Genomic DNA, 25,610 nt, shown 5'->3' with positions numbered 1-25,610 from the left:
TGGAATTTACAGGAAAATAGTGTGATACCATGTTAACTTAATCTGAAATATGATCATTAAACATGGGAAACTATCACCTCAAATGCTAGGCACCTAATTCTTTTTCTGACCTCAAGATAGTCACTAAAACACTGTCAGATTTCTTTTCATGCCTCCTGGTTATTTTACTTAAGATGTGTGAGTTCTAAACACTTCCCTCCTCTCCCTCCCCCAATATTAGGCACAAGAAGCTGAAGGAAAACCCATCAGGCCCACCAAGCTTGTGAGGCCAATGAGCCATCAAGTCAGTCAAAATAATATACCTCAGAGCTTCAGGAGGCATTATTTACAGTCTGCAAGGACCCAAGGGCCTTACAACTAAATTTAAAATTTTCCTCAAATTATTTTTAAAATACTTTTGCTTGTTTTAAACTAGCCAAATAAATTATCTAATCACTTCTTATTCACGGAGGCCCAAATCAACAAAGGGACATAGGTATAGAAACGCTCAGTGTTGCTTTGACTGACTTCTGGGCACACAGCTCTGATACTGAAATTCACAAATCCAAGTTAGACATAATTTTTCTATGGCAGCACAAATTGATAGGCAGTAATTATATCCCTTCCCAGCTTTCATTTTGCTAAACAAACCAAGCTCTTTCAGAATCCTCTCAGCTGATTGGCTCTCCATTCCCTTACTTAACCTAGTACTTCCCTAATTACTTCATCTTTCTTGAACATGGATGATCAGAATTGCACAAGATATTCTAGATGAGGTCTTACTAGTACTGTGACTCTAAATACTGATGCTGTGGCACCCTGGGGTGCCTTGAGACCTTTTCAAGGGTGGCACAGGATGACACACAATGTTAGCACTGTTATGTCTGCGAACATGATTCACAGGATAAACGCAGGGGGCATGTGCAGACGAGCGTGGCTGTATGGTATGTAGCACCACAAACATGTCTCCAGCGCCACATACTACACAGTCTGGTGGTCTCCGTGCTGCAAGGGCGTGCTGCCCACGTGTGTGCGACTCCAGGTTTTTTTCCCCCCTGGTTATCCAGGGGTTAAAAACAAACAAACACAGAAAAAAAAAACTGGAACAATGCACACTCAGGCAACGCGCACTGCTGAAAAGCAGAGTCGGGCTGACTGGAGCTGCGCTGTGGCTGCTGGGCAGGCTCTGCCCAGCAGGATCACCACAGCTGCAGCCCCGGGAGGCCCCCAGGACCCCAGGTAAGGCTGGTGGGGCCAGCACAGTGCTGGCCCCAGCCTCCCCTACTACCCCTGGGGTAACTTGCCATGCGCCAAAGCGCACATGGCACAGGCATTCCCTAGGGACAAGTAGGTGCAGTGCAAGGTGCACCGCTGCTAGATGTCCCCAGGGAATCAAATGTCCAGGCATGTCTGTATGCGCCCAGAGATTTCAAATAGGAATCCACAGTGTTAAAGACATTCTGACATGTTGTGGTCTTTCTGGGTTCTCAGCAACAGAAACACTCTATTATTTTTCTATAGTCAAAAAATAAGTGAATATTAAAACCCAGCATTTTCCAAGGGGTGCCTTGTATCTAAGGAGGGGTGCCATGTGTCTAATAAGGAGTCTAAAATGGCTGAGAATCATTTCTCTACTAGAAATAACCAGCTTTATACATCATAGAATTGCAGTTGCATTTTTCATCCTGCTACATCCCATGATGAGCTAGAGCACCTTCTCCTCATCATTTCCAGCTGATTAGTTCTGAACATATAGCAAAAATTCTTGGCTGCTTACAGACATAAACACCCCCCTGCAAATAGTGCTTTGCTTGAAACTCAGTTCACCCCCACCCCGAGCTCAGCGAATGCCCAGAAAAGGCATCTTGTTAGTTTGACCCAGCTTGCCCAATGTCTGTAGACTGGGCCCTTCACTGAGGCATTTTTGGAGCTTTTATCTAATAGCTGATTGATTCAGTACAGCGCATTTTTTTCACATCTGTCGGCAGTCCTTCTTATCAGTCCTAAACACATGATCTTGGACTTTGTGCTATTAAATTTCATCCCAGTTCTGTTATACAGGAGTTAAGGTCATACAGTCAACAGATATGCATAACTGGAACCAGATCTGCCAAGTCTGTCACCTAAGCAAGAGGAACATTTTTCTACTCAACCCCCACTGTGGGTAACTGTAAGTTCTTCATAGCACCAACGTGAGCACTAATGCTAATTGCCCTCTTTCTCCTAGAGTTGCTAGTTAACAGTTACTAGATGGCAAATAGACCAACATTTAATCCTTTCAATTTCTGAGCACACCGTTCTTCTCAGAACTGGAGAGTGCTACTCTAGAGATGACTTTATCCTCAATGGGCATGTCCAGATGAGCAGAGTCATGAGGTATGTGGTGCCGCAAACATGTTTTCAGCACCACGTACTGCACAATCCAGTGTCCTCTGTGCTGCCAGCGTGTGCTACTCCAGGATTTTTTTCCTACAGGTTTTATTTACCCCTGGATATCCAGGGTTCAAAAAAATCCACAGGAGAAAAAAAATGGAGCAGCACACACACAGGCAACACATGCTGCTGAAAATCAGAGCCCGGCTGTCCAGAGTGGCACTGTGGCTGCCAACCAGGCTCTGCCTGGTGGGATCAACATGGCTGCAGCCCCAGGAGGCCCTCAGGACCCCAGGTAAGGCTGCTGCAGCCAGCACAGTGCTGGCCCCAGCCTTCTCTACTGCCTCTGAGGTAACTTGCCATGAGCCAAAGTGCGTGTGGCACAGGCAGTCCCTGGGGACAAGTAGCTGTGGCACAAGGTGCACCACTGTTGGTTGTTCCTGGGTAAACAACCATCCACACAAGTCTGGATGCGCCCAACTAGTATCATTTTTAAAAGTAGTATTAAAATATTTTTAATTAACATGGGACTTTTTTGTTCTATAAATTCATGCACTGAAGGTCTTTATGAAGTTACATTATATTTTTTGAACAGTACTGATACATTCCTACTAAAGATCAGTAGACTCCTCCAAATTTCCCCCTAGCATCATATTCATCTCCCTAGGGCTTGTAGCTGAAACTTGGCAGCTATGAAATTCATTTCTGAAGAGTTTGTAGTAGGAAAGCACTTTGAACACAAAGTGTTCACAAAGCTTTACTGTGCTCAGCTTTCAATTCAATTTTAAACCGCCAGGGTTGCTAAGTCCAATATAGGTAAAGTTTCATAAAGCAAACAAGACAGTGCTCACCACTGTCCATTCATACAATGAAGAATCTTTAATCCATACCAGGCAGACAACCCAGATGAGGACTTCCTGGCCAAAAAATATGTTGATCCAGTGTTAAATAAGCTACTTAGTAGCACCTTGCAGTACAGAGTATATTTTACGACTCGAAAATGAAGACATGGATTAAGGAAAGTTTAAATCATTACCACAAAATTGAAGTGCTACTTAAAATACTGTCTTTTAAACTTTTAATTTTAGAACAACAACAAAAAACTGGAGAAAGTTGTCAATATTGTGGGTTTAGGTAACAGACATGGTCTAGTTTATCCCTGTGGACCTTATGGAGTCTTTTTAAATAATCAATTCTTCCCTGAGAATATGGCTTTTCTTCAAATAATCTGAAAAACATTGCAAACCAAGTTCATTTAAACCCATGGGGGAATAATTGCAACCAGTTAGACAGAAACACTGTGCTTTCAAATCTACAGATTTATAGTATATAATAAAAGACATAAAATGTCCTTATGACTGGTCAGTGCAAGTGTAATAGAAAATAAAACACTAGTGGTTTAGTGACCATATTCCCTGTAGATTTGGAGATGTTTTGCAGATTTCAATTTCCAAATAGTCTGCATGACTTTCAGTGGCCAAATTTAAAATTATATGGGGCACATTTTATTCTTAAATTAAAATTGCAGGCATGTACATGCTATATCTATTTTTAAAAACAACCCCCAAAAATTGTGGTTTGTGATTGTAACAGTTGATTATAAAGATGCCAATACCAATACATGGCAAGTTTTGCATCACTAAAACTAGTGCATGCTGGTTAACCCAGACATACTTTCTGAGCTCACTCATCAGATCACAAGATATTCATCACAGAACTAAAGTTACATTTTCCTTGATGAGGGCAAGTATATTTTATTTGTCCAGAGACAGTTTTACAATCTTCTGGGAGCACAGAAGAAAATTAGTGGGCACCATTTTATCATGAAAGGAAAGCAGCCGGTTATTTATTTTTTAAAATGTGTTGATTGAAAACTTCATCTGAAAAAATCCAATTTTCCTTCAGGTTATCTGTAATGAAATGCCTCAACTAAAGACTAATATTCAGCACATTATGATAGAAAATGTTATTGCGTTTCCTTTCCTACTTAGCTTCCACTTGACTTCTTGATAAATTAAAAAGGCTGGAAAGTTGTGAAATATTTCTTTGCATACTACTGGCTAGAGGCAAATTACTTCCTCATAGAGCAAGGGAGGCACTAGGGCAGGAATTATGAACCTTGCTAAATTCCCTGGACAAAGTCACAGACTTCGTATTTGAGAGTTAAGAAGCATCATTTAAGAAAAAAGTAGAACAGGATTAAACTACAACTCAATAATCTAAATAGTATGTACTTTCCTTCCCATTTTCTCCATTTGCCATTTCTTTATTCCTATCTCTCCTACCATTACTCCCATTATCTCCCTATGTTTCCATATTTCTGTGGGACTTTTTTATGTTCTCTTGGCTTCCTTTTCATGCTGTTCTCCCTTTTTTCTCTTTCTAGTTCATCTTTATTTCTGTTCTTTAATCCTTGGGTTCCATTTTTCATTCCTACTAGTTATTTTTTCACTCATTTTCATCCTTCCTTGAAGGCTCTACTTGTATACCACATTCTGTTGCTTTCCATTTATTCTCCTGTATTCTTGTTTCTATTTACCATATGTTCTCATACACAACACACTCCAGCACACCTTGTTCTTAAAAAGCATGATGGATTTTTTTGTCTAGTTTTGGCTGCATGGAGCAGGGACAGACCCTAATCCTTCAGCTCCCTCACCCTACCTTTCCTGCTTAACCAAACCTGAACCCCTATAATGCTGAAAAAAGTCGAAAAGTCTCCAAGTTTGTGAAACAGGAGAAGCCCCAGGAGCAGCTAGCAGGCAGCAAAATTGCCCTTAAAAAGGGCAATCTTATCTTAATTAGTGGAACATCAAGACCATTAAAAAGGAGAGATGATCACTGATACCTAGAGAGTGAAAAACAATGAGCCATTAAAGTCAATTGGCTCCCTCAGTTGCCTGATTAGTAATGTCAAAGCTGCTGCACTGTGGAGAAGTCGAATCAAGGTATCTTGGGCAAAAAATCAGTTTCCTTGCTTAATACATGCACCCCATTCTTGGGGGGATGATTTTGGGGGAGAAGGTGTTGCATGCAAGAACATATGGCATATATTTATCTCACCTCAACAACATTGTTTGTGAGCCCCCCACCTAATGCATTTGATTTTTTTGGACTGTCCTTCCGTCAGTTTACCAAGACCCATTGTCCTAGGTGCCCAATAAAAATGAAGACATTTTTAAACACATCTAACCCCTGTTGTGCCTGGTAGTGGGGGCAGGCAATGCACGTGTTCTGCCCAAGCATACCTGCTTCACAGACCTAGACAAGCTATTCATTTTCATGTATAAAGCTTCTTTCTACAAGTCTAGCTAAGCACAGATTTTACTGTATGCAAACAACATCTCTGTTTAGAAGATAACGCTAACTTCTATGTTTCCCCTGGGTTTTGATTTGAATTCAAGTTTAAGGATAAGTTTTTACTAGTATCAATGACAGAAATTTAAGTGAGGCAGTAAGGCTAACCTCTCTCACTTCTATGCAAAAAAACTGTAATTCTTATCAGAGGAGAGATGCAGTTAGCCATGTTTGTCTGAGGTCAGTCAGAAACCAGGGCAGGGTAGTACCTTAGAGATTAACTCATTCAGGAATGCATAAGTTTTCATAGGTAACAGCCTACTTTGTTTGATGCTGAGTTGACTTGCACAGAGCAGGTGTACTAAATAAAGGAATTAAGTGATTTAAATACAAATGACAGATGAGGGAGAGAATAGGGCAAGGTCTACTGCTGAGAGAGGCAAAGGTGGGTTGAAGACATCAAAACAGATAAACAACAGTTAACTCACTAAGGGACATAAAGGTTATAAAAGCTAGTCCAACTGGGTGCCTCTAGATGCCGGGATGCTGTTCCAACACACTGTATTTACAGCGCATCAGAGCAGACTTGGTTAATCGAGTCTGCTGTAGCATGCTAATTAGCAAACTCCAGCAGCCTCCATATCTTATGTACAATCAGTCCTCAACTTACGACTGTTCAAGTTACAACAAATATCACTTACGACCTTTGTAAATTACAACAGTGTTTCAAGGTTTTGATGGGGTTTCGACTTTACGACGCTGGACACAGCTGCCTCCAGCTGGTAAGTCTGCTGCGGTGTGGAATTATTGGGGGGGGGGGTAGATCAATGCCCCCACAGCAAGGGAGGGATTGGGGCTGGGACAGGGGCTGCCCAGCTGGGCAGGGAAGCATGGGGAGGGGATGGGGCAGCTCCCGCCACTGTGCACTGCTGGTCCAAGAGGGCATGGGGGGGAAGGTTGCACCAGGCTGTACTCCAGGCTGGCGGCACTCTAGGCTGGCAGCAGAAGCATGTGCCCCGAGACCTCCATGGGTAGGGAGGGGCCAGGGCTGCACCAGGCTGTACTCTGGATGGGTGGTGGGAACTATGGTGAATTTCAGGGCACCTGCAGCCCCCCCCATAGGCCCCGTTCTGCTGCCTACCCCGCAAAGATCCGGGGGCACATTCCCCCACCATGCCCTGCTACTGGTCGCCCAGCCGAGGTGGGGTGGGGTGAAGCTGCAGCTCATCTGGGAGGCGGGAGGAGCCTGTGGCAGCTCCAGCTGCTGCGCACCACTTGTCCATAGGCAACACAGCCAAAGCCACTCCTGCCTGCGTGTCTCCTGGATGAGATGCAGCTTCTCCCTGCCCTGTCCTGGCTGGGCAGGTGGCAGGAGGGTATAGCCCCTACTCCCAGGGCCTTCCATAGCTGGCTTGGAGCATAGCCTGGTGCATCCCCGTCCCTGCCTGTCCCATGTAGATTTGGGGGCACATGCCCCAACCCATGACCTCCTGGACTAATGGCACGAAGCGGTGAGTCGCTGGGTGAGTTGTCAAATGAGCAGCTCCCAGACCAGTGACCCGCAGCAGCAGGAGCCACCCACTTCCTCCCTGCACCCACCCACTCCACCCTAGCTGGGCAGCCCTTGCCCCATCCTCTGCCCTAGCCCAGCCCCAATCCCTCCCTCACTGCAGGGGTGTTGATCTGCCCCACCCCACCACTACAACAGACTTACCAGCTGGAAGCAGCTGTGTCCAGCATGGTAACCAATCCACCATCTATAACATTGTATCCATGGGAAAATTAGTTCCAAGTTACAATGTTTGTACTTAAGACACGGTTGTCAGGAACCAGTTATGTCGTAAGTCTGAGGACTGCCTGTATTCAGCATCCCCGTGCTTCAAAATGGCAGCAGGGGCACTTTAACTAAAGCTCCTTGAACAAGCTTTATTTAAACCATTTAAACCCCACCACCATTCTGAAGCACAGGACTCTGTATACATGAGATGCAGGTGCTTTAATTAGAGTGGCTCTCATAGCCGCTCTAATTAAAGTATCTCCCCCCAACCCCTGTAGTATGTGTAAAGATGCCCAGTAATGGTAAACGAATCCAGAGTCTCTGTTGAGACCATACTTAACAACATCCAATCTGCGGATGATTTCTTGTTCCCCAATTTTGCTTTCAAGTTGTTTCTTAAAATTCTGGATTCTTTTCCTATCTGCACCCTATGCTATACCACAGTATGCAGTAGACATACCTTTGGAAAAGTGTGGCTAGCTTTCTACCTTTGCCACACATTTTTCATTTTTGTGCACTGCATCTCTTATCCAATCAAAAGGGGAAAGGAGTTCCAAAAATAATCAGAATTAATTGGAATCCCATTTTTTGTGAAGTTCCAATCCTAAGTTTGAAATTCAATACATTTGAGCACAGACAACATTCAAATAAATATTCTACATCCTCAAGAAAATGTGGAAGAAATCTGCATTATTTTTATGAAATATTATATGTGATTTAGTTTGCCTAGTTAAATGCTGCTTCGTGCCTGACCTCAGGGTAACACTTCTTTCCAAAGACATGCTCAGAGTTGGGAATAGGTGATCAATGGACTAACATGTATGCCTGGGGTGGGTAAATGGACTATCAAGACTCATTAATTATTGAGAAAATCTACTGAAGAAGTTCAGTGGATATGCTAGCCAACCAACTGATTCTGTCAAGTGAACTGGTAACTGGACAAGGATCACCTAGCAGAATTCTAATCTCCTGACAAGGGTAATTAATGGATCAACTGACAAAAGGGTCTGGAGGTTATAAAAACTCTGGGCATGGTATAATTAAGCTAGGGATATTTTAGAGGTCAACATTGATTCTAGAGGCCTACACAAATCTACATTAAAAGAACATTATCAAGGTTCCCCGAAAGAGAGGAAGAGCCAAAATTAAAGATGTCTGTGCAATCTTAATTTGCCCATTTTCTGTATGCATGTTATAATACAATCTTCTACATAATCAAATATATTATTTAAATAATATTTTTCCAAATTCATTGCCTCATGCACTGCACAGAATCATGATGCTCAAATAATGAGGAGCCACTCAGTATTGTTTTATCTTCATTTCTAAACATGTGACCTTATGCTTTATTAAATGCACACTATTAAATCCTTGTTAAAATACCGAATTCTGAATTTTTCCATGAACTGTAAAATGGATCCCATCATTATAAAGTTCAAGGACTCTGAAAGACATTACTTAATCTTTATAATACTTGAGTTGAGGGCTGGTAAGAATGCACTTTTTTGATGGAAGGCAAAAATAAAGAAATTAAAGTCAAAAGTTTCCATTCACTTGGAATGCCCATTTTTAGATACTTGAGCCCTGATTTTTCAGGGTACTTGGTATTATACAGCATGTTAAATATTGAAATAACAGCTCTTGCTGACTTCAGTTGTCATTGTGAGTGCTCAACAGTCTTCTTGGTGTCTAGAGTTCTTGTGAATCAGGCCCCAGGATCTCTAGATACCAAGAAAACAAGGAACACATAATGATCGATCCCTTAGGTAATGCTTGGTTTAAGTGACTGCTTAGTATCACTTAAACACACCTCTGCTGTGCCAGAATCCAGTTCTCCAGGACAAGAATCCTTGTGGGTGAAATAATTTATTGGACCAACTGTACCGTCAGTGTAGACGTAGGTAAGCTTTTGGGTATCACAGTATCCTTCCTAAGGCATCCAAGACAGTAGCAGACACAGCTAAGCTAAAAAGCAGATGGAACAAAAGATTATTAAGTAGGGTCATTATGGCCTGTGAAGTATAGGAGTTAGTATCAGGAAGATTATAATGGACCATAATGCCATTGTCATGTTCAGTCCCCAGTGCTTAGCATCCCATACGCTGATGAATTTCCATTCCCATGCTCGTCTTGTAAAGGTGATGGAGAAATTTCCATTGACCACTAGAACTGTGAGGTCAGGCAGGGGGTGATTTTTCTATGAAAAATGTTCTCCTACATGTGTTCTCTCTCTCGGCTTTATCTTTTTTTTTCAGTGGTTATTTCTTCTGGTGTATAGTTTTTTGTCTGATTTCACCCACATGGTTTCCATGACAGCATTTGTTGCACTGAATGAGGTATTCTACATTCTAGAATAAATGTGTATGATCTGTAGATTCTAATGGTTTTGTTTGTGGGGATTATTGATTGTTGTGGCAGTAGAGATATGTTGACAGGTTTCATATGCCTTTTATTGTTGAGAAATGGCTGTGTCCCACTAGGTGCCTGTTTACTTGCAGGGAGTTTACTTCTAATGATGAGTTAGGTAAAGTTGAAAAGCTGTTTGAAGGTCAGGAGTGAGAGTGTTCACATTATTTTTCTCAAGGAACAGTCCATTTCAGGTATAGGCTGTAGTTGTTTGATGATCTTTCTTAATAGGTTCAAGTGTGGGATGGTACATGACAACCAAGGGTGTGTGGTCAGTAGGGGTTTTTTTTAATACAGATTTCCCTTGCTTTATGCTATACATACATTCCTGGAAAATGGCGCATAACTCAAATTCGCATAAAGGGAACCCACTTTACAATGTAGCAAATAAGGATACGTTCCAAGACCTTGACCGTACTGACCCCCAGACCCATTTCTACCACTTTTTCAGCACAATTTTGGTACTCACCAACAGCAAACCATACACACAAGCACAGGGTGGTGATGAATGTTACCATAATGGGGATGGCAACTACAGAAGCACATGTCGCAGACAACAAGCGAGGAGCACAGATCCACACAGGAAACTATATTTTGGTGTGTGTCACTCTCACAATGCACTGCACAAAGCAGTTGACTGTGGGCTTCCACCATACCAATCGCATAAGAGGGAATTTACCTTGCATAAAACAAATTTTTGGTATAAAAAGGCTCACTGCATAAGAGCAAATCCATACAGAACCCACATAAAGTGAGGGAAACCTGTATATATATTAGAGGAGGTTCCTGTGGGGTATCTAGGTCGGTCTTTCAAGGATATAGTCTATTTTGCTGCTGGAGTGCCCTGGCTGGCAACTTTCAGTTTGGCCAGATGGGTGTCAGAAGTTGTGACAAGGAAGACCTTGGGGCTGGAGGGAAGACCAAGGAGGAGAACGTTCAATCCCCCTGTACTTACCTCAGGAGAGGAAAGAATCACCATGGCAGCACAGAGCAGCACACCACGTTTCTGGAGTCAATGCTCCCTAAGGATTGACAACCGGTGAGTGCAGACAGGTACTTCCAGCCCTGGAGAGGGGCAGCCTGGGAGAGACATTGGTGTCCAGGAAGCAGAGAGATCATGGACTCTCCTGCCAGTGCCTGCCTATAGCCATCTGCAGTACAGAGGTACTCAACAAGAGGTATGGGTGGTGGGTGGGCCACTGCAGAGGGAAGCCCACTGCTGGAGCATGGAGGTCGTGTGCCTGAATCTGGTCAAAGCTGCTGCCAAGTAGGTGCTGGGCAGGTGGAGGGGGATCCAGAGGGCCAATCCCTTGAAGAGCGGAGGGTGATGTCATAGGGCCCCAAAGGGACTGTTTCTTTCCTCTTTTCCTTTTTCTTTTGATTTGGATTTAATTTGACTGCCTGATTTTGGGCAGGAACAATAAGGGCTCTGACTTAAAGGGACAGGTAGGGCAAAGTGCCCCAACAGGATACTTGCCTTGACACTGATCTAGGACCTCAATTTTGGGGACACTGAAGCATGAACTCTCCTTTTGGCTGTTAACTGCCTTGTGAATTGACTGCTGGAGATAAGATCTAGGACAGTACCGCTTCCCCCACCCCTGGGAGTTTGAGTAGCAAGAGCCTGACTCAATGAGTTTTTCCTGGCCCCTGGCCATCTTTGAGTAACCCTACTTTGGCCAGAAGGGGTCTGTGCCCTGAAAAAATCAATCAGACCCAACATCCAGTGTGTGGTAAGGGTGGGTATAGGGAAGGTGGAGCCCCACGATTACAATGTTCCTGAATCAAGATGGAATGCATATTCTGAAACATGTAGCACCAGATCCTGTTCCATCTCTTGGGTACCTAAATGAACTTAGGCACTTAAAGGCAATTAGATTCTATTCTGCTAAAGTCCATAAAAATGCATGAATGCATATTTTGTAATATACCATCACATTAACTTTTAGATTGAGTCACAAAAAGGCAAGGAAGGAGCACTTAGCCACCTTTTGTAATAATGTTTTTTTCCATGACTTAAGTAGGGTGGAATAGGATAATGCTTTGGTACCCAAGTCCACTTGTGTGCCTAACAGGTAGAATAGATTCTGGCCTACAGTATTTGGCTAGGGACAAAGTTACACATAAACTGGTTTAAGTGATCAGAACCTGATTTAAACCTGTAACAGAACAGAAGCTCAGTGTACATAAATCAGTTTCAAAACTGGCTGAAACTGGTTTAAGATAAACCTGGCTGAATGTAGTATCAAATTTTACTGATTTGGGTCAAACCGGTTTATGAAACTTCTGTCCTAGACCCCTTCCTGGTTCAAGTTAAATCACAGTCCCCCAGCATCCCAGCATGCTTTGTAGCCCTGGGCTGTGCTGTGCTATCTGCTCCAAAGAGCAGGGCTGGCCCCATGCCTCTGCTCCCTAGCTAGAGTAGTGAGGGCTGGCTGACAAAGGGGTGGGGGAAGGCAAGCCCAGAAGAGGATGCAGCCCAGTCTACAGGGGGAAGACTGCCCCCCCAGGCAACCTCTGGTTGGAGCCAGGGAGAGGAGTTAAACACCCCTTTCCCTGCTCAAACTTAGTGCTGACAACTGTGCACTACAAATCCCAGAGGCACCTGGAAGCAAAAAGAGGAAGTGATGAGCAACCCTGCAGAGTCCTGCTGCTGTAATTCTGTACTGCAAATCCCAGAGACCTTGGGGGCAGTAGGAAGAGGAAGTGAACACACAGCCAGAGACCTGTGCTCCAGCACCCCTTGGTTTCTGGCCTGATCCACTGCAGGCATGTGGCTGCATTTCCTGAATCAAAAGGTAAATGTCTGCTCACTTCTGTTTCAATTTAATCTGTGCACCTTAGACTAACCTGCAAAGACTGAATCGATTCAGCCGCAGGCTTTTTGACTGTCTGTACCTAGCCTTTATGACCTGCATCTTATAAGAGGACAGTAACAGCCAGTTAGGAAAATTTGAAAACTTCTACCCCATGTCACCTTAAAAATCATCATTGTATTTAATAAAAAATATTTTAAAGCCCCTCAAAGATAAAAGTAGCCCAGCTACCAATTTCCCCACTGATTTTTTTCCTTATTTATTACCATGATTTTTAAATTTTAGTCATCAATACTTGCATTAGAAAAGTTTTGCTAATCTCTAACATAGGTTGAATGAAAAGATAGCATTTGTATAGGTAAAATTGCAATAGCTAGTAGTCATATATTAAAGATATCCAAACAGTAGATGTATTTCTAGAGTTTTTCTACCCTTATTTTAATTATCGTATTTTAAAAAAACTGTCTCTTACCTCATTCTATTTTTCCCTAAGTAAGTTTTGTGAATCTCTCTTCTTTTGATATATGAAAAAAGACGTTTTACATGATGATAGCTACAATGAAACAAAGATTTCCTGAATAGGCCTTATTTTCTTTATATTTAAAAAAAAAAAATCAATCACTACGTGACAGCAGGGTGACTACAAGCTCCACCCTCAGGCCACTCATGTCACTGGCCCGCCCCTACCCAGGTCAGTCCACCCTGTTGTTAAAATGGGAGGCTGCCCCAATTGTGGCCCTGGTGTACTGGGCCAAATACACGGCTCTGCACCATCCCTACACCATGTCCCATACCTCACAGATGGCATCCAAACTGCTGACAACTCTGGCCTCTTGCTGGGGTAAATTCTGCCTCTTGCTGGGCCTCTAACACTCTGCCCTTTGCCAGGCCTCAATCACTCCACCCACTCCTGGCCCTCACCACCCATTCTTCCCTACTCCATGCAATCCTTCAGGTCCTACCCCTGCCCATGGTCCTTTGGGCTACATTACTTACACACTCCAGCTGGCATATGCACAGTCCTTCAGGCCACCCACAGGCCCTAGTCAATGTGGCCTCTGGCTTTCTGCCCCACACTGGGCTGAACTCAGCCTCTAGTGCCTCTCTGGGCCACTACTCTGCCCCTCATAGGGCCACTGCTCCGCCCCACACTGGGGCCAGTACTCTGCTCCACACTGGGGCCACTGGTCTTTACAGTCCTTGGGCCTCAGGCCCCACTCAGTAGGCCTTGGCCCCTGTTTCAGGCCCCATGCAGTGGACCTGGGCCCTGTGTCAACCCAGGACTAACAGGAACCTCCTCCATCCCCATAGTTCCTACCCTAACCTCCAGGTATTCCGGGAGCTGCTCTCCTCAGGCTATGTGATATTGCTCCACTGGCTCCCTAGATGCAACTGCCAGCTCAGCTCCTATGGCCTGGGCTTATACCCTGGATGCCCAGCCCTCATCCAATCTGGAATGCAGTCATGTGACTGCCTAATTGGGCTTAACCGCACCTGCCAGATGCTCCACAGCCTGCTTAAACCTCTTAAAGTGACAGGCACAAGTTGGGCTTTGCCACACACCACAGTATTTTTGCACATTAAGCTGAAAGGAGAAGGGGTCTTATTTTAGCTACCATGAACTGCTTCCAAATAAATTTTCATGCTGAGTAAAATTCACAAATACGGTTCGAATGTAATCACCTTTTAGTCTTTCATACATTTGGCTTAATTATCTGTGCCAATCTCTTGCTTCAGGATAGTTCTGTATTCCTGACACAGAATACTTCAGAATAGTTTGCATGACAAAAGAGTCATGAGGGAAATCTTCACTCTATTAAAATTAGTTAAAGTTCTGCCAAGATTTCATCCCTGCTATAGATGTGGGAGTTCATTACTTGTAGCCTCCTTATTCTTGGATTTACCTTTCTATCCTAATGAACTCTTCCTGCATCCACCTCTTCCTTTCAACTTCCGGTTTAAAATTTAATTATTCTACAATGGTCACTAATGTACTACACAACAAAAAAACTACAACAAACAAAAAAAAATCTAAGTACCTTGCCTACATTTCCCCATGTATTTTTAATTTCAAACAAATTTCTCTATTACTCCACTGAAGAGGAAATTTAACTTTTGTGTCTTGTACAAAAGCACAAACAAAGTTGGCATTAAACTGCAAAATGAATAGTAAGGGCCACTTTGGGATGCAACAAAAGGATACTATGAGGAAGAAAACCCTAAGCCCTATCATCTCCATCAGTAAGAAAGAAACAAAATGAATACTTGGAATCAATTACTTTTAATCTTTACAGAGTATGTTTCCCTTAATTTCCCTTAGTTTTCCTTAAAGAATATCTTTACAGAATATTTTTACAGAAAAGGGACTACGTAGTAGAAAACCAAAGTCCATGGATGGATTTAGAGGTCTCATTGCTTTGAAATCAATGCCTGTTGTGGAGGCCAGGTATTTAGTCTCCAGAGAGAATAAATATATTGCTTACAGGGCACTTATACTCACCAGTCCATGCAGCAATCTTGTTGGCTTTGAAGGAAGCCAACTGTCTTGCTGTCCCAGCCAGAGGTAAAGAATTGCTTTGGTGACCACTAGAGGGAGGATGATTAGGAATACCATAAATTGTGGGCAAAAGGCACCCATGATGAAATCACCTGGGACCACCCAAATATCCCCCACCACTGCCAATAGAAAACAGTCCTCAGATACTGCTATGGCCTGGGAAATATCATCCAACTGTGAGCTATCTGCTAGAGAAAGGCTACCAGTATGCATGCTTTGTTTTGGTAGCTGGAGGATAGGAGGTCCTGGCTAGGATCACATGAAGCACGCATACACCAATTCCTTTGTTACAGATGCCTTCTATTTGCCTTCTGATTCTTGTTCATTTCATTTCTTAAATCATCAGATGTCCATTATAAAGAAAGCTTCTGTGAAAAGCAAACATCTTAGCTTCAAGAGAATCTCAGGGAAAGCATCTGCAGACAGAAACTCACTGTGCCAGAATGTACTGTTTTAATTTTAAAAATCCACACAAATTACATGAGGTTGAAAACATACGATAATCAAAATATTTTCTTTCACCAACTTAAAGCTTGATGAAGATCTGAAAAAAATGTTTCAATTAGTTACTGAAGCAAAGATGCAGCAAAGCATGTTATGCAATCCAGCTTACCCTTCAGATTGGTTGTCTGGTACATCTCTTACCTCCAGCACACGTGGCAGAACATTCTGACCAGGGCAGGTGATTCCATGCAAAGCCAACTTCATTGTCTCCACTTCCAGTGCGAGAGATGGGAACATTAAATTTATACCTTAGCCCCAAATTCTGTTCCTGTAGTAAAATCTGCAGTTGAAAAGAACTGGTTATCCCATTAAAACAGGCAAGCAGAGAGCAACTAAAATGGTATTTTTAATCTGAGTGTGTGTTATATATTGCGAACAGAGAAAGTAGTAAAAATGCCACAATAGTTCATTGAGGCCTTGCAGAAAGAAATCTCAACTAATTTTTTAAACACACACACAGTTTTTTCTCTTTTGCATGAAGTGAGATTTTCTTCCTTCAAAATTTTCCTTAAGGACAGAAATTGTGAATTTTCATTGCTTTTTAATATACCAACACTTCCAATCATGCAGGTCTCATAAAATTCCTGTGTACTTCATGACTTTCTCAAGGCCCAAAATAACAAAAGACCATGTTGTGGCTGACTGTACAACTGTTTAAAAAACTTTTTCCATCCTCCATACTGAGTTGTTGTACAGGGAAGTATCCACACAGTGGCTAGGGAGCTAACAAGGATCTCACCTGATTATATCTTAGGCATTACTGTAACAACAAAAATGATAATTCAGTTTATTATCAACAATAGCTCTAGGATCCACGAAGGTGCAGAAAGTATGGAAGCATTCCCATGACTCCCTAGGTCTAGTTAGGCAGATGGGCAAGCACAGACTGATGCCCTGAAAGGGAAGGAAAGCTCCTGCTGTGAGCGGTTCATCACAGATCCCAACATAGAACTATGCAGAATCATCACTAATTCTTGTTGTTTACAATATATCCTCATACCACCTGCCCAACACAGTACTGGCAAACAAACAAGCCCTGAATCACCGACATGACAACATCTTATTACTGCCACTAGCTTTTACCATACATATTAACATGACTCTCAGAGATATTTTTACTCTGTCCCGCCTCCAGTTACAGTTGGTTAAGGCATCTGTACCTCTATAAGGGAGAAAAGTGTGGAAAACTTCCAGTAGGGAAGTCAGTAGTGTTGAGCAGCTGAGAAAAGCAGATATGCAGCAGGCAGCATAAAAAAGAATTCTACTCAAAGCAAAATAATTTATTTAAAAAAATCCACACAAATTACTTAGTCTTAACTCACTTTGCAAAACACTACACACTCATAACATGTTTAAACCTACTGAAATTTACAGGGCTAGTGATGGAAGAAGAAACTACTCCACACAGGTAAGAGCACCCACTCCAGTACAATTATCTCACCTTATACATTGATGCTTCAGCATAAGGTATGGGCAAACTGTAAGTCTAGTTCACAATTTCATAGTTTCATAGGGCTTAGGATCAGAAGGAGCCTAAACAGAGCATCAGGTCCAACCTCCTGCCCCGGGCAGGTACGGGAGCTGCGGTCATATCATCCCAGCCAAATCATATCACGCCAGCCATATATATATATCTGTCCAGCCTCCTCTTGAAGACTCCCAAGGTAGGAGAGAGCACCACCTCACTTGGGAGCCCATTCCAGAGCCTGGCAACTCTGACTGTAAAGTAGTGTCTCCTGATGTCCAGCCTGAACCTTCTCTCTAACAATTTGTGGCCGTTATTCCTAGTAATCCCGGGTGGTGCCTGAGAGAACAGAGCCTCCCCCAATGCTCACTGGTTCCCCCTGGTGAGTTTGTAAACTGCCACCAGATCCCCTCACAGCCTTCTCTTGTGGAGACTGAATAGGTTCAGGCCCTTTAGCCTCTCCTCCGAGGGCCTGCCCCACTACCCTTTGACCATGCGAGTGGCCCTCCTCTGGACCCTCTCAATGCTAGCCACATCCCTCTTGAAGTGCAGCGCCCAGAACTGGACGCAGGTAAATTTATGTTACCATTGCACTGAGGACCTGTGAAACGCATTAGACTAGATGGGAATCCTTATTTACACTTCTTACAGCATCACGGAAATAAATTAGTTCATTGCTTTGTCCTCTTTTTCACCACCATAGCTAACCCATCCGTATCCAAAGCCCCCCGCCCCAAACTGGTCAAGTATTTTTACTCAGTTTTACTCAATTCATGGCCCCAAAACACCTGGAACACAAATGCATAGTTTAGAGTTCAGAAAGATATCAATTGTAACTTTACCATGACTATCAGATTTTCTGAAGTGGGGCCTAAAGCCTCCAAAGATTCAGGTTCATCTGTTGGTCTCTTGTAATGGAAAGCTGTCCCAGCAACATCAAACTTTCTAGGCCAGTCAATAGTCCAGGCACCATTAATATAGTAGTCATCCTCTTCAGATTTTAAAGCTTAAAAAAAAATACAAGCCACCTAAAAATTGGAAGCAGCATTTATAATAGAGAAGCCATTGCAAATTAAGCTACTAATCTGACAAGGTGTATGTGAACTTCAGTTGTATACCACTATTTTCAAAGCAATGTAAAACCTTTTCCTTGGAGTAGAGTGGCCAGTGTGGCCCAGGGAATTCTACAATACTGACTCTGTCATCATCTTCACTATGCAGGTGTGATCTACAGAGACTACAAAGGTCAACATGTACAGGCCATACAAATCAAGATAGAGTAGTGCGTGCTAGAATTGTATCTCTGCTGAGGGGACCTGCAATCTGCTCTTTTATATTTAAAAATTTGACATGGCCCTTAAATTCATGACAATTTGTGAGCAAAATTCAAACAAAATTTATAACCCATGCCCTTTAAGTATAACAATCAAAAGCATAACAAATAAAACAATAGATGGAGAAGTTTCAAATCTGGCAGGTGTAGTTTCAAATAGGCCCCTAGCAGCATTTGCCTTCTTATCTTTGACCTTTGCTATTCAACTTTAGAAGCATGCACCCAGAACGAATATGTTATTCAAAATAAAACACCTATTCTCAACCCAGATGATTTCTCAGTATCCCTGTTGTAAGGTCAGATAGTATGGAAGATAGTTATCTGTTCAATCGTAGAATAAAAATGTGGCCTCTATTTTAGCATTAGAACAAGTCAATTGGACATTCTATTCCCAGTGAACATACAAATTCAATTACAGTCCATATTATGGTTAAGCAGAATATCTACCTTTTAATAAGAAAAATATCAAGTTGCTGAAAATAATTTATGTCAGCAGGAAGTTAGTAATAAATACCAATACCTTAGTCAACTTTAACTTAGTAAACGAAACATTGGCTATTTTTTTTCTTAACATATTTGGTTATTTCATCATAAGATGTTATCAACAGAGCACTGCATGTAGAATATCTATTTCTTAGTCAAGAATTAAATAAAAGTTCCAGCAAATCTATAATCATATTTAAGGCAGCTTGAAACAAGATTTTTTTTAAATATAATCTTCATTTTTTGACAAAAGTAGGCAAACGGATTCTAGATACAGTGTTACAGCTGAGGGGCTTTTTATTTTTAAAATGCTAAATAGATTTTTGCATAGCCAAAGGACTTGCTTGGAATGCTCATTTGAGACTACTGACCTCTTTGGTTAAGGTTATGAATGGGGTTTACATTTGCTTGCCAGCAACATTTGTCTATAGTAGCAAGTGACAATTCTAAAATAGAAGGCCAAATCATGGAATCAGTGTTTATGGAGGCTAAACTCTCACTGACCTTAATAAGAAATTCAGGATTTTGCTCACAGCTTATAGGAATAAGGTAAGTAACTATCATGGGCCAGTTTTTCTTTTCAGTTATGTCAATGTACATCTCACTCCATAGATTTCATGGGAGTTATTTTAGAATGATGTATAACGGAGAGAAGAATTTGGCCCTCAAATTTTCACTCTTCCAGGATTCCTTAGCTGACTATGAGGGGGTTCTAATATCAGTGAACCAGGTAAGAGAAAGAGAATGCAATGCAAAGAGAAGAGTTGTATTTAGGAGTGTACCAATAGAGATTTTTGTGGCCAGTATCAACAGCCAATTTTTAAGGAGGCATATCAGCCGATCCCAATCTGATTTCCTATATGCAGCCTGGCAGCTTGAAGAACAGTGCCCAGCTAGTAAGTCTGTTGTGGTGGAAGGGGAGAAAAGAGAAGTGGCGTGGGGAAGGAGGGGGCAGATCAAGGTCCCTGGGGTGAGGGAGGGAGTGGGGCTGAAGCAGGGGCTGACCAGCCAGGGCGGGGCAGGGCATGGGTTGGAGCCACAGCTTGTCCAAGGGGCACAGGGAAGGGAGGGCAGCTCCCGCTGCCGCATGCACCCTGGGAGGGCACGGGGGACATGTGCCCCATGATCTATGTAGGATAGGGCAGGCTGCCGCTGCAGGTTGGGGCTGAGCTGGGCCCAGCCCCCACTGGGAAGAGTCCAGCACAGCCCGGTCCTAGCCTAAAGTGGCAGCCTGCTCTACCCTGCACAGATCCAGGGGCACATGCCCCCCACCATGCCCTCCCAGGGTTAATGCAGCAGTAGGAGCTGCCTCCTCTCCCTGCACCCCCTGGATGAGCTGCAACTCCATCCCGTGTCCCACCCATCCATGGATAGGCAGTGCCTGCCACAGCCTCGCTCCCTCCCTCACCGCAGGGGCCTTGATCTGCTCCTCTGCATGCCCCTTCCCTCCCCACTCGCCTTTCACCACAACAGACTTACCAGGATGCAGCTCTCCATGCTACCAGGCTGTACTCCTCGCCACCTACGTGCATGCACAGGGCGTTTACCAGCCACATCAAGCAAAAAAAGTTAATTTCTGATGCAGTCAATTTTCTTTATATCGGTGCCAATCTCACATCAGACCGATATACTGGTGCACCTCTAGATGTATTTATTATGTAGTTTCTCACAACCTCCCATTCAGTCCCAAACTATTCAAACTACCATCAAACTCTTTTGAGAAAAGAAAGAATAAGTTATTACATAATATAGTACTAGAAGAAAGCAGCATTACTTGCAGTTACTCATCTATTTTAAGTATGTGTATGAAAATTTAGTAAACCAGAATTGGATATCAAAAGTTTGGTAAGAATTTTTCCTAATACTTCTTTGATGTTATGCTTCCATATAGCTCTATTTTTTACCTACTCAAAATTCAAAGTGTTCAATCACTTTAAGTCAACAAGACAGCAAGTTTAAAAATGGAAATGAGGAAAAAACACAACCTGATATAATGGTTTACATTTTTAAATCTCAGTGCAATAGTCAATTTTTTAAAAATATCCCTGCAGGTTTTTGTTTCACAAAATAAAGCAACATGATTGTCCTTCATTTTCAAACAGATTTGTAAATAAAAATGTTTTTCAAATAATCTTTATATTATTTTAGATACTGAGGGAAATTCTTTACAAAATAGATATGGTTTGGTGCAATTTGCACCTGAAAAATGAACTTCAGTAGCTAAAAAGAATACCTATATTTCAGTTGATTTATATACTCAGGAAAATAGAAATACAAGTGCCTTAATTTGTATCTATGTGTCAACTGTATTTGTATTAACATGTTGTAGACTTTACAGTTGCAAACTGCCCTTTTGAAGTTGGTTCTTAACATGAAACATCTGTACTAGAATATCCTGTAATACCCTCCCCACTGCTTGAACTGTTGGTTGTGGGATTCAAATGCTACTTTACTAGCAATGCATATTGACATATTTTTGGAGGGAATATGATGTTGTAACTGACTTCTGGGAGAAGGTATGGTGCCTCCCCCAAAAAAAAAAAAAGGATGCAAGCTAACAGTCTTGCTGAATTACAAGGGGAGAAAGAAGCCTGCATTGAACACTAACTACAGCAAACAGATTAGATAAATTAGCTCCAACCCAAAACTGCAAAGTTAAATTCTCTCCTACACATCTCTGTCCTTCACAATCATTTGTGTCACTAGCTATTTGAATTCTTGTGAACTAGAGACTGGCAAAGTCTAGTCAGTGATCTGCTGCCTAACCAAATAAGAGCTTTTGGGAATGTCAGATCATTAGGTTGCTGGAAAACTGACTCATCCTTTTTTTGGAGCATTTTTAACTGAAAAATGTGTTCTCTTTTATGTTTCTGAACCAAATATTATGCAAGAGAGGTCTGGGAAACTTCTAGGCATGAAGGCTCTCTTGTGCTCACTCCATAGGCCTGGTTTGCACATCTGGCCCCAGGATTGGGAGAGTGAAAAGTATGTTTCAAACTATGTTCAGAGAGGAAGGAGATATAGGAAGCTTGAATTATATTCTCTGCTCCATCACTGGTAACCTTGAACAAGTTGCATAGTTCCTCTATGCCTCACTCTCTCCATCTATAAAATGTTACTGATAATACTACCCTACTTCACAAAAGCATGGTGAAGATAAGTACACAGAAGAGTGTAGGATGCACAGAAACTACGGATATAAGGACATGCAAATACTTCCCAGCTCCTGCACTAAACACAGCTTAGCCAGACCAGAGAAGCACTTAACAAAACAGTAAGCAGTTATTTAAGCTCTTGTATTTAAACCAGCCTCTTACCAATGTAGTTCTTTGACATTGCTACTTCTTTTATTTCAATATGAACTGAGCCTCTTGGGATTTGAACAACTTCCATGTACCCTATAAAGGAAAGGTAAACCTTGTTATTGTTATTACCCTTCAGCTTGAACTTTGAAACTAGCATCTAACAAATTATCCAGTACTAATACTTTACATAGAATCTGAGATCCACTTTTATATGAGACAAGATAACTGAACACTGTTTTTCATGTACCATAATGGAGAACTTTCTATGTTTTGGAGACAATATGAAAACAACAGCAAGAACAGAACAAGCAGCTATAAGTCCCCTGTTTTAAAATACTAATAAAGCCCTTTAAACAATTATTCAGAACTAAATGATTGAACTATGAGTTGACTATTAAACAGAACAAAGTAATTTATTTCAACAAGTGTAAAATAAAGTACTCTTTAAAGTACTTTAATTTGCTTAAGATTTTGATAATGTGAAAAATGTGGACAAATACAGAGAAGCTTCCAGCCCTTTCCTAAAATTTCTTATATGCCCAACCATTAAAATCAACAACACAAAACAAAACTGAGTAAGATTTTATCAACATATAGTTCCCCACAAACCATAATGAATGCATCACAGAAATTATTCAGTTCTTGTTTACATGCACTGAAATCCATGAGAAGAGAACAATATATTGCTATATTTGACATAAAGCCAAAGGGCAGAATCCTGTTTCACTTTATGCACCCAAATGGCAGCTACCTAGCTGCATACCAGCCATTTCTGGAACATTAGCACAGTTTGTGACCCTACTCTATGTGCAGTGCATCAGCACGTATGCTACTGAGCACATATGGTTGTCTGTGCTCAGGCTAGGCAGGTAGTTGGGTCATCATGATTTTCTCCAAGGTGAGCATATGTGCCAAAATTGTGTCCATCAAAAAACCTTGATTAGCAAGTGTCAGATACAGGAGGACGGCCCTCACATGAGGTAGGCCAATAGCCTAGGGCACTTGTCCAGAAAGCAGGAGAGATACTAGACCTTCATACAGACAGGGCTTGAACCTACATCTCTTTAATTTCCTAACTTCAGCATTGTCCAGTCCCTTCTCCAGCCTTCCTTTTTAAGCTGGGTAGCCAAAAGAGGAAGATATGGGACCAGGAAGCAGGGAATTAATTACATTTTGTGGGGCTCAGTAACAGTGCTGCTCTGGAAGGGAAAAGGCCCTTGTCCCCAATTTGGCAGCAACTTCCACATTACTCTCCATATAATTTATCCAATGGCTAGAAAATGTAGCATACAATGGCTCAGCTTCAAGATCAGGACTGGAAAGAGGACTGGGCAGAGCCTAACCTGTGGAAATTATAGCAGGCCCAGGCCCCTGGGGTAGCCGTGATGCCCACTGATGGCCAAGCTACTCTTGCCCCACTCCAGCTCCTTGGGGTGCCATCCTCTTTTCTATCTTTCCTGCCATGTCTTCATGTATCTTATAACACTCAGGGAGGCCACCGTAGGGTCCCAACGTGAGCCTCAGTCTCTCAGATGTCTATTGTCCACATGATTGGTACCAGTCATGCCCATAAATCATTGCCCTCCTGGCCCTATTCATCCGTTAGGGCACAAGCCACCTTAGAGGCAATAATTGTGGCCTCCATCCTCCCCTATAGCCATGCCCATGTCTCAGAGGTGTTATTTTGTATCAGTTCAGAGGGGTTTCCCTGGCCCCAATGCAACACTTGATCCCTTCACGCCTCAAACCTTTGTCAGGGCTTCAGCCATTCTGGCTTTGGCCCCTTTTCTCTAGCTGTGCCCCTCAGCCCAGGTCCACTGCCTCAGACTTCAGCGTTTGGGCCTTAGCCCTTTCTCACCCACTTGGGCTCTGGGCCTCTGGCCCTGGTCTCACCATCTTGGACTCCAGGTCCTTGGCCCTGGTCTCTTGTGACAGCCCCCTGGGATCCCTGACTCAGGCAACCCTTGCTTGCTATTCAGTCCCCTGGAGTCCATGACCTAGGTAAGGCTGCCTGCATGCCACTCAGCCCCCTGAGGTCCCTGACCCGACCCTTGCAGGGCTCTACATGACATGCCTCTCAGGCACCGTTGCAGCTGCCATGCCACCCCATAGCCACAACTCAATCCCCTGGCTTTAAACTCAACCATAATATAAATATAAGCAAACCACTTCCAAGCTAAAATGTATCCCCACTCTGGGTCAATACCCCACCACAATCCATATTTCCTCCTTAGCTGTCTGTCTAGCTCCCTTGGGTAGCTTGGGTGCCTATGGACCTCTCTTGAAACCCCTCTCCATCAAAAGCTCCTTCCCCTGAAACCTGCAGGGCCAAACTGCCCTCCTTGCTCCCGGCACTGGTTTTTATATGGCTCTAAGCACTGCCCCTTCCAGTCAGGTGGCTCCCCAGACACCCACAGGGATTTCCCCTTTGCTCAATGGCCAGCTCACCCTCTGCTGCAGCCCCACACAACAAATTTAGCTAACTGCACTCTCCACTTAAAAGTGACAGGCGCCTGTCTCCCTGTCACAAAAGGCAGAGAGATGCAGGTCCAACCCCACTCTGGAGGAGGAGGAACCTAGAACATGTGTCAATGCTTCCTGAGTGAATGCCCGTGTAGCAAAACACCCAGTTTTTCTTCTTCTTTTTTTTTATTTTAAAATGCATTCCCTCCCCTTCCTCAAACATTTCTGACTTTTTCTCTCCCTCTCTATTCCCTATAGATAAGTATAAGTGACCTCAGACTTAGGATAAGCTTTAAACATTTTTATTTTGGTAGCAAGTTTTTGGTCTTGGATATCCACTGTTTTATATTGTATTATTATTAGGTTTGTATTGATTCTTACTGTTGTATATTGTATTATTATCATTTTCATACTGATTTGTATTGTTTCATATGGATGTTGTATGGTTTAGGCCTGTGTTTGTAAGTGAACCAAAGTCATGTCAAGTTTCCATTTTATACGTCAAGCCTCCATCTTGTGTCCTCTGCCTGGGCATCCCATGTTGCAACTGTATGAGTCACGTACCCCTCCCATGTAAATTGGTTCCTGGATGAATGAGAATAATTGGGAATGATTGAAATACAATGGTAGCAGGCCTCTACTGAATGGCCTGTAACGACTGGGCCATCACCTTGCATTGATTCATGCAGGAACCACGGACCTCACCCAGGAACAGAGACAAGAACCCAGCATTTGAAAGACAAAAGACCCTGCAGAACGAGAAACTCTCACCATTACAGACATCCAAAACTGCACATCCATGCATGGAGCACACATGCTCAGTACACCAGGGGCTGAACCTTGCGTAGGCCT

The 25,610-nt window shown here is 42.7% G+C and overlaps 1 protein-coding gene across 1 annotated transcript in view; it reads right to left on the bottom strand.

The window, feature by feature from the left end:
- The window catches only part of ADAMTS6 (ADAM metallopeptidase with thrombospondin type 1 motif 6), a 395,156-nt gene that overhangs the window by 63,185 nt on the left and 306,361 nt on the right, over positions 1-25,610 (bottom strand). The window contains exons 18-20 of the mRNA XM_019517795.1: positions 22,308-22,388; positions 18,017-18,180; positions 15,851-15,989 (exon numbers count right to left, since the gene is read on the bottom strand). Of these exons, the coding sequence (XP_019373340.1) occupies positions 15,851-15,989; positions 18,017-18,180; positions 22,308-22,388 (384 nt within the window). The remainder of the gene's footprint in view (positions 1-15,850; positions 15,990-18,016; positions 18,181-22,307; positions 22,389-25,610) is intronic.

The sequence above is a fragment of the Gavialis gangeticus genome, unplaced genomic scaffold, assembly GCF_001723915.1.
Source record: "Gavialis gangeticus isolate Ggan-Ray unplaced genomic scaffold, GavGan_comp1, whole genome shotgun sequence".
NCBI lineage: Eukaryota > Metazoa > Chordata > Crocodylia > Gavialidae > Gavialis > Gavialis gangeticus.
Note: the sequence above shows the minus strand (reverse complement) of the source record. Positions and strands in the feature narration are given on the sequence as shown.